The sequence below is a fragment of the Procambarus clarkii genome, chromosome 22 (assembly GCF_040958095.1).
Source record: "Procambarus clarkii isolate CNS0578487 chromosome 22, FALCON_Pclarkii_2.0, whole genome shotgun sequence".
Classification (NCBI taxonomy): Eukaryota; Metazoa; Arthropoda; class Malacostraca; order Decapoda; family Cambaridae; genus Procambarus; species Procambarus clarkii.
Genome location: NC_091171.1, coordinates 45,687,535 through 45,698,088, shown reverse-complemented (window position 1 = coordinate 45,698,088; position 10,554 = coordinate 45,687,535). Strand labels below are relative to the sequence as shown.

The following is a 10,554-nucleotide window of genomic DNA, read 5'->3' as shown; positions in this document are numbered from 1 at the left end:
ACAGTACACCAAGAACCCCTCACAGTACACCAAGAACCACTCACAGTACACCAAGAACCCCTCACAGTACACCAAGAACCTCCTCACAGTACACCAAGAACCACTCACAGTACACCAAGAACACCCTCACAGTACACCAAGAACACCCTCACAGTACACCAAGAACCCCTCACAGTACACCAAGAACCACTCACAGTACACCAAGAACCCCTCACAGTACACCAAGAACCCCCTCACAGTACACCAAGAACACCCTCATATTACATTAGGTGCGCCTCATAGCACATGAAGCAACCTCTCCTCCTACATAGAACGTCGCTTTTCGCACGTATGCGTTTACATACGGCCAAAAATTGTCGTACTAGGAAAATGGAAGCGGCTGGCGAAAGTGACGTACTGTACCGTTTTCTGTTATGGGTTCTCTGGTAGATTTAGGAGAGTTAACACCCCCACTACTCACACCTAACACCACACCTCATTCTGTGATTCCCTTATATATACCTCGACGGCTGCAAGAGGCAACACAGGAGCAGACAGCACTGCTCCTCTGGCAGGTAAGTCCACTACGGGCTCACCATAGCCCGTGCTACTTGCCCCGCTCCTGTGCCAGGTAAGTCCACTACGGGCTCACCATAGCCCATGCTACTTGCCCCGCTCCTGTGCCAGGTAAGTTCACTACGGGCTCACCATAGCCCGTGCTACTTGCCCCGCTCCTGTGCCAGGTAAGTTACAGGCTCACCATAGCCCGTGCTACTTGCCCCGCTCCTGTGCCAGGTAAGTCCACTACGGGCTCACCATAGCCCGCGCTACTTGCCCCGCTCCTGTGCCAGGTAAGTTACGGGCTCACCATAGCCCGCGCTACTTGCCCCGCTCCTGTGCCAGGTAAGTTACGGGCTCACCATAGCCCGCGCTACTTGCCCCGCTCCTGTGCCAGGTAAGTTACGGGCTCACCATAGCCCGCGCTACTTGCCCCGCTCCTGTGCCAGGTAAGTTACGGGCTCACCATAGCCCGCGCTACTTGCCCCGCTCCTGTGCCAGGTAAGTTACGGGCTCACCATAGCCCGTGCTGCTTGGAACTTGTTCCGAGTAGCTGAATCTATAACAACAACAACAAGCAATAGGCAAATCAAGCCAATTTAAGATATCAAACATTAGAATCTCGTAATACATCTGACTTAAAATTCTTCCTTAAGACAGTTTGATAACATGTTGCTCACGGACTCACAAGACTCCAGCTGCTGCTGCTGCTGCTGCTGCTGCTGCTGCTGCTGCTGCTGCTGCTGCCAGCAACAGTAAAATTTACGGTTATGAGTCATAAAAATGAATTACGAAAATTGGGTGACTTATCCAGGCTCCGAGGGCGGTGTTAGTAATGTCTCACGAGAGATGATAGCAGCATCCAAGAGGCAGGATGCTGAGAGTCTCACAAGATGATAGCAGCATCCAAGAGGCAGGATGCTGAGAGTCTCACAAGATGATAGCAGCATCCAAGAGGCAGGATGCTGAGAGTCTCACAAGATGATAGCAGCATCCAAGAGGCAGGATGCTGAGTCTCACAAGATGATAGCAGCATCCAAGAGGCAGGATGCTGAGAGTCTCACAAGATGATAGCAGCATCCGAGAGGCAGGACGCTGAGAGTCTCACAAGATGATAGCAGCACCCAAGAGGCAGGATGTTGAGTCTCACAAGATGATAGCAGCATCCATGAGGCAGGATGCTGAGAGTCTCAAGAGAGATGATAGCAGCATCCATGAGGCAGCATGCTGAGTCTCACGAGATGATAGCAGCATCCAAGAGGCAGGATGCTGAGTCTCACAAGATGATAGCAGCATCCAAGAGGCAGGATGCTGAGAGTCTCACAAGATGATAGCAGCATCCATGAGGCAGGATGCTGAGTGTCTCATGAGAGATGATATCAGCATCCAGGAGGCAGGATGCTGATATCCCAGCCTCCTTCACCACCCTAGCCCCCCCCCTCTCTGTATTTACCATTTGTGTCTGCAGAATCGAGTTATTAGCTCTTGGACCCTGCCTTTCTAACTAATCTATTTTTCCTCTATTATATCTACTACATATATTTACCTCTAACACACACACACACATTCCCAGGAAACAGGCCGTAACAACGTTCTAACTACCAGGTACCTATTTGCTGCTAGGTGAACAGAGGCATCAGGGTGAAAGATACTCTGTTCATTTGTTTCCGCCTCGGGCTGGAATCGAACCAGGGCCCTTAGGACTACGACCCAGAGCGCTGTCCACTCAGCCACGAGGCCCCCAGTGTGTGTGTGTGTATGTGTATGGATGATTTAATTTGACAAAATTTGCGTGTATCTACCAAATTTTTCATTTTCTTTATCGAAACAAACAACACACACACACACACACACACACACACACACACACACACACACACACACACACACACACAGAGCCCGATAGGCTCAGGAATCTGTACACCTGTTGATTGACGGTTGAGAGGCGGGACCAAAGAGCCAGAGCTCAACCCCCGCAAGCACAAATAGGTGAGTACAAATAGGTGAGTACACACACCCACACACACACACACACACACACACACCCACCCACACACACACACACACACACACACACACACACACACACACACACACACACACAGAACCCTGTATACCACTTATGTAAGACCAATCCTGGAGTATGCAGCTCCAGCCTGGAGTCCATACCTAGTTAAACACAAGACAAAGTTAGAGAAGATTCAGCGGTATGCCACCAGGCTCGTCCCGGAACTGAGAGGATTGAGCTACGAGGAAAGGCTAAAGGAGCTGAACCTCACATCCCTGGAAAACAGAAGAGTAAGGGGAGACATGATAACCACCTACAAAATTCTCAGGGGAATTGACAGGGTGGACAAAGACAAACTCTTCAGCACGGGTGGGACACGAACAAGGGGACACAGGTGGAAACTTAGTACCCAGATGAGCCACAGAGACGTTAGAAAGAATTTTTTCAGTGTCAGAGTAGTTAATAAATGGAATGCACTAGGAAGTGATGTGGTGGAGGCTGACTCCATACACAGTTTCAAATGTAGGTATGATAGAGCCCAGTAGGCTCAGGAATCTGTACACCAGTTGATTGACAGTTGAGAGGCGGGACCAAAGAGCCAAAGCTCAACCCCCGCAAGCACAATTAGGTGAGTACAATTAGGTGAGTACACACACACACACACACACACACCACCTCTTTCAAGAGCCAAGCGTAAAAAAGGTACCTTTACCAACATACCAGTGACACGTACACACGTAATCCCAACCACGAGCGACGCCCAACGCGGCCACCAATCACCTCCACGGAATACCAACACGATTTTTGTGGTTTAATACTTTGTTGGCTGAACTATTTTTCATTATCGGAAAGTTGAATGGATTCGATTATGCTGGTGTTACCCAATGGGTCAGTGGGACCTCCAGTGGGTCAGTGGGACCTCCAGTGGGTCAGTGGTGGCCTCTAGTGGGTCAGTGGTGGCCTCCAGTGGGTCACTGGTGGCCTCTAGTGGGTCAGTGGTGGCCTCCAGTGGGTCAGTGGGACCTCCAGTGGGTCAGTGGTGGCCTCCAGTGGGTCAGTGGGACCTCCAGTGGGTCAGTGGTGGCCTCCAGTGGGTCAGTGGGGCCTCCAGTGTGTCAGTGGGACTTCCAGTGGGTCAGTGGGACCTCCAGTGGGTCAGTGGGACCTCCAGTGGGTCGGTGGTGGCCTTCAGTGGGTCAGTGGGACCTCCAGTGGGTCAGTGGGACTTCCAGTGGGTCAGTGGGACCTCCAGTGGGTCAGTGGGACCTCCAGTGGGTCAGTGGGACCTCCAGTGGGTCAGTGGTGACCTCCAGTGGGTCAGTGGTGGCCTCCAGTGGGTCAGTGGGACCTCCAGTGGGTCAGTGGTGGCCTCCAGTGGGTCAGTAGGGCCTCCAGTGTGTCAGTGGGACCTCCAGTGGGTCAGTGAGACCTCCAGTGGGTCAGTGGTGACCTCCAGTGGGTCAGTGGTGGCCTCCAGTGGGTCAGTGGAACCTCCAGTGGGTCAGTGGTGGCCTCCAGTGGGTCAGTGGGACCTCCAGTGGGTCAGTGGTGGCCTCCAGTGGGTCAGTGGGGCCTCCAGTGTGTCAGTGGGACCTCCAGTGGGTCAGTACGTGGGACCTCCAGTGGGTCAGTGGGACCTCCAGTGGGTCAGTGGGACCTCCAGTGGGTCAGTGGTAGCCTCCAGTGGGTCAGTGGTGGCCTCCAGTGGGTCAGTGGGACCTCCAGTGGGTCAGTGGTGGCCTCCAGTGGGTCAGTGGTGGCCTCCAGTGGGTCAGTGGTGGCCTCCAGTGGGTCAGTGGTGGCCTCCTGTGGGTCAGTGGGACCTCCAGTGGGTCAGTGGTGGCCTCCAGTGGGTCAGTGGGACCTCCAGTGGGTCAGTGGGACCTCCAGTGGGTCAGTGGGACCTCCAGTGGGTCAGTGGTGACCTCCAGTGGTCAGTGGTGGCCTTCAGTGGGTCAGTGGTGCCTCCAGTGGGTCAGTGGGACCTCCAGTGGGTCAGTGAGACCTCCAGTGGGTCAGTGGTGACCTCCAGTGGGTCAGTGGTGGCCTCCAGTGGGTCAGTGGGACCTCCAGTGGGTCAGTGGTGGCCTCCAGTGGGTCAGTGGGACCTCCAGTGGGTCAGTGGTGGCCTCCAGTGGGTCAGTGGGGCCTCCAGTGTGTCAGTGGGACCTCCAGTGGGTCAGTACGTGGGACCTCCAGTGGGTCAGTGGGACCTCCAGTGGGTCAGTGGGACCTCCAGTGGGTCAGTGGTAGCCTCCAGTGGGTCAGTGGTGGCCTCCAGTGGGTCAGTGGGACCTCCAGTGGGTCAGTGGTGGCCTCCAGTGGGTCAGTGGTGGCCTCCAGTGGGTCAGTGGTGGCCTCCAGTGGGTCAGTGGTGGCCTCCTGTGGGTCAGTGGGACCTCCAGTGGGTCAGTGGTGGCCTCCAGTGGGTCAGTGGGACCTCCAGTGGGTCAGTGGGACCTCCAGTGGGTCAGTGGGACCTCCAGTGGGTCAGTGGTGACCTCCAGTGGTCAGTGGTGGCCTTCAGTGGGTCAGTGGTGCCTCCAGTGGGTCAGTGGCGGCCTCCAGTGGGTCAGTGGTGGCCTCCAGTGGGTCAGTGGGGCCTCCACTGTGTCAGTGGTGGCCTCCAGTGGGTCAGTGGGACCTCCAGTGGGTCAGTGGTGGCCTCCAGTGGGTCAGTGGGACCTCCAGTGGGTCAGTGGGACCTCCAGTGGGTCAGTGGGACCTCCAGTGGGTCAGTGGTGACCTCCAGTGGTCAGTGGTGGCCTTCAGTGGGTCAGTGGTGCCTCCAGTGGGTCAGTGGCGGCCTCCAGTGGGTCAGTGGTGGCCTCCAGTGGGTCAGTGGGGCCTCCACTGTGTCAGTGGTGGCCTCGAGTGGGTCAGTGGGACCTCCAGTGGGTCAGTGGGACCTCCAGTGGGTCAGTGGCGGCCTCCAGTGGGTCAGTGGTGGCCTCCAGTGGGTCAGTGGGGCCTCCACTGTGTCAGTGGTGGCCTCCAGTGGGTCAGTGGGACCTCCAGTGGGTCAGTGGGACCTCCAGTGGGTATGAACTTCACACGTTCTGTATTTGTATACATTTACGAGGGGAAATTGCTCGTTCGGCGTGTATGAATTTATTTAATTGTTATGGGATAGAGTGTCAAAGTCTGGTTCCAGTTTCGAACAGTCGATTGTATTATACAATACCTGTCGACCCCCCCCCCCAATCCTTCTGCGTCATAACTGATTTCAGGCTGGATATACACCAGTGATATATATATATATATATATATATATATATATATATATATATATATATATATATATATATATATATATATGCATATATATATATATATATATATATATATATATATATATATATATATATATATATGCATATATATATATATATATATATATATATATATATATATATATATATATATATATATATATATATATATTATTAAATATGACCGAAAAAGTAAGATTAATAATTCTAACACGAATTTTCTCAATCCTTCGTACATTATGCTTCACTGTTGGAGGTAAATCAAAAATCACTTCTCCAAAATTCATTTTTATTTCTAGTCTGACGCGACACGGGCGCGTTTCGTAAAACTTATTACATTTTCAAAGACTTCACAAATACACAACTGATTAGAACTTGCGTTTCCCTGATTTTATATCTACATTTGAGTGAGGTGGGAAGGGTGATGTGGCATTACATTTGAGTGAGGTGGGAAGGATGATGTGGCATTAACACAAGACAGAACACTAGAGGATATTAATAGGGTATTAAAAGTATCAACACAAGACAGAACACGAAACAATGGGTATTGAATAGAAGTGTTTGTAGAAAGCCTATTGGTCCATATTTCTTGATGCTTCTATATTGGAGCGGAGTCTTGAGGTGGGTAGAATATAGTTGTGCAATAATTGGCTGTTGATTGCTGGTGTTGACTTCTTGATGTGTAGTGCCTCGCAAACGTCAAGCCGCCTGCTGTCGCTGTATCTATCGATGATTTCTGTGTTGTTTACTAGGATTTCTCTGGCGATGGTTTGGTTATGGGAAGAGATTATATGTTCCTTAATGGAGCCCTGTTGTTTATGCATCGTTAAACGCCTAGAAAGAGATGTTGTTGTCTTGCCTATATACTGGGTTTTTTGGAGCTTACAGTCCCCAAGTGGGCATTTGAAGGCATAGACGACGTTAGTCTCTTTTAAAGCGTTCTGTTTCGTGTCTGGAGAGTTTCTCATGAGTAGGCTGGCCGTTTTTCTGGTTTTATAGTAAATCGTCAGTTGTATCCTCTGATTTTTGTCTGTAGGGATAACGTTTCTATTAACAATATCTTTCAGGACCCTTTCCTCTGTTTTATGAGCTGTGGAAAAGAAGTTCCTGTAAAATAGTCTAATAGGGGGTATAGGTGTTGTGTTAGTTGTCTCTTCGGAGGTTGCATGGCTTTTCACTTTCCTTCTTATGATGTCTTCGATGAAACCATTGGAGAAGCCGTTATTGACTAGAACCTGCCTTACCCTACAGAGTTCTTCGTCGACTTGCTTCCATTCTGAGCTGTGGCTGAGAGCACGGTCGACGTATGCGTTAACAACACTCCTCTTGTACCTGTCAGGGCAGTCGCTGTTGGCATTTAGGCACATTCCTATGTTTGTTTCCTTTGTGTAGACTGCAGTGTGGAAACCTCCGCCCTTTTCCATGACTGTTACATCTAGAAAAGGCAGCTTCCCATCCTTTTCCGTCTCGTAAGTGAAACGCAGCACGGAACTCTGCTCAAATGCCTCCTTCAGCTCCTGCAGATCCTCCAACAGTGAAGCATAATGTACGAAGGATTGAGAAAATTCGTGTTAGAATTATTAATCTTACTTTTTTCGGTCATATTTAATAATATATGTCTACAGGAAAGACTGCTACCAAAATATACTAATATATATATATATATATATATATATATATATATTAGTATATTTTGGTAGCAGTCTTTCCTGTAGACATATATTATTAAATATGACCGAAAAAGTAAGATTAATAATTCTAACACGAATTTTCTCAATCTTTCGTACATTACGCTTCACTGTTGGAGGTAAATCAAAAATCAATTCTCCAAAATTCATTTTTATTTCTAGTCTGACGCGACACGGGCGCGTTTCGTAAAACTTATTACATTTTCAAAGACTTTAGTTCACAAATACACAACTGAATAGAACTTACGTATCTCCGATTTTATATCTACATTTGAGTGAGGTGGAAGGGGTGATGTGGCATTAACACAAGACAGAACAAAATGTGGTATTAATAGGGTATTAATTTCATCAACACAAGACAGAACAAGAGTATTAATAGGGTATTAATTTCATCAACACAAGACAGAACACGAAACAATGGATATTGAATAGAAGTGTTTGTAGAAAGCCTATTAGTCCATATTTCTTGATGCTTCTATATTGGAGCGGAGTCTTGAGGTGGGTAGAATATAGTTGTGCAATAATTGGCTGTTGATTGCTGGTGTTGACTTCTTGATGTGAAGTGCCTCGCAAACGTCAAGCCGCCTGCTATCGCTGAATCTATCGATGATTTCTGTGTTGTTTACTAGGATTTCTCTGGCGATGGTTTGGTTGTGGGAAGAGATTATATGTTCCTTAATGGAGCCCTGTTGCTTATGCATCGTTAAACGCCTAGAAAGAGATGTTGTTGTCTTGCCTATATACTGGATTTTTTGGAGCTTACAGTCCCCAAGTGGGCATTTGAAGGCATAGACGACGTTGGTCTCTTTTAAAGCGTTCTTTAAAGAACCATCGAGCAAAAAGTCTTAGTCGAAATGAACTTGAAACCGGCCATATACTGCAGGTATGTTGACGACATTTTTACACAGGTACCTGATGTCAGACATCTGCAGGAGCTGAAGGAGGCATTTGAGCAGAGTTCCGTGCTGCGTTTCACTTACGAGATGGAAAAGGATGGGAAGCTGCCCTTTCTAGATGTGACAACTGACGATTTACTATAAAACCTTAAAAACGGCCAGCCTACTCATGAGAAACTCTCCAGACACAAAACAGAACGCTTTAAAAGAGACTAACGTCGTCTTTGCCTTCAAATGCCCACTTGGGGACTGTAAGCTCCAAAAAACCCAGTATATAGGCAAGACAACAACATCTCTTTCTAGGCGTTTAACGATGCATAAGCAACAGGGCTCCATTAAGGAACATATAATCTCTTCCCACAACCAAACCATCGCCAGAGAAATCCTAGTAAACAACACAGAAATCATCGATAGATACAGCGATAGCAGGCGGCTTGACGTTTGCGAGGCACTACACATCAAGAAGTCAACACCAGCAATCAACAGCCAATTATTGCACAACTATATTCTACCCACCTCAAGACTCCGCTCCAATATAGAAGCATCAAGAAATATGGACCAATAGGCTTTCTACAAACACTTCTATTCAATACTCATTGTTTGTGTTCTGTCTTGTGTTGATACTTTTAATACCCTATTAATATCCCCTCTTGTTCTGTCTTGTGTTAATGCCACATCACCCCTCCCACCTCACTCAAATGTAGATATAAAATCGGAGATACGTAAGTTCTAATCAGTTGTGTATTTGTGAACTAAAGTCTTTGAAAATGTAATAAGTTTTACGAAACGCGCCCGTGTCGCGTCAGACTAGAAATAAAAATGAATTTTGGAGAATTAATTTTTGATTTACCTCCAACAGTGAAGCGTAATGTACGAAAGATTGAGAAAATTCGTGTTAGAATTATTAATCTTACTTTTTCGGTCATATTTAATAATATATGTCTACAGGAAAGACTGCTACCAAAATATACTAATATATATATATATATATATATATATATATATATATATCTATATATATATATATATATATATATATATATATATATATATATATATATATATATATATATATATATATATATACATAACACGATTGAAATAAAATAGTATAACAAGGTATGACATCAACGCAGAACAAAACACGAAACAATGGATGTAAATTGCCTAAGTTTAGATTCAGGAAAGACCTGGGTAAATACTGGTTTTGGGAATATGGGGGAAGGGGGTTGATCTTTGAAATATTACAGGTGAATATTACAGATATGTTAGGACCTGATCCCTGAAATATGTAAGGACCTGACCCCTCTAAATGTTAGGATCTGACCCCTAGTATATGTTAGGACCTGACCCCTAGTATATGTTAGGACCTGACCCCTGGTATATTTTAGGACCTGACCCCTAGTATATGTTATAACTTGACCTTTGTTCTGACATAACTGTGACTCATATCTGTATTTCCATCTTCCAATTACCTCCTCTCCCAACTACTTGGGCTGGACGGTAGAGCGACGGTCTCGCTTCATGCAGGTCGGCGTTCAATCTCCCGAACTGTCCAAGTGGTTGGGCACCATTTCTCTCCCCCCTCCCCACAATGGTACAGTCTGGTCCACCGTATGTCAGTAGCAACGGTGCACTGTGTCACACAGTGAGATGGTCCACTTGGCAAGTGTTCCTTCAAGACAGATCACACACAGTGACCAACAGGTAAAGAAACCTCTCTAGTCAACATTGTTTCTGGCCTCTCGTATGTCATTACTCTCTCTCTCTCTCTCTCTCTCTCTCTCTCTCTCTCTCTCTCTCTCTCTCTCTCTCTCTCTCTCTCTCTCTCTCTCTCTCCCTCTCTCTCTCTCTTTCTCCCTCTCTCTCTCTCTCTCTCTCTCTCTCTCTCTCTCTCTCTCTCTCTCTCTCTCTCTCTCTCTCTCTCTCTCTCTCTCTCCCTCCCTCCCTCCCTCCCTCCCTCCCTCCCTCTCTCTCTCTCTCCCTCTCTCTCTCTCCCCTGGCCACAGGGGTTCTGTAAACCCAACTACTGGACCGGATAGTTTTATGGAACAGACAAATCTGTCGGTGGAGGATTCGGCGGCCGAGTCGACCCAGAAACGCGCACTCCATTCCTGCCTGTACTGACAGCGGTGAAACATATTTTCCAAGCC

At 47.6% G+C, this 10,554-nt stretch overlaps 1 protein-coding gene across 1 annotated transcript; it reads left to right on the top strand.

Annotated features, from left to right (window-relative positions):
- Positions 1–3,429: 3,429 nt before the first annotated feature.
- Positions 3,430–5,592, top strand: LOC138367564 (mucin-19-like). The gene has a single exon (XM_069329263.1). It carries the CDS (start codon positions 3,430–3,432, stop codon positions 5,590–5,592), a length of 2,163 nt encoding a protein of 720 aa, XP_069185364.1.
- The last annotated feature ends 4,962 nt before the right edge of the window (positions 5,593–10,554 follow it).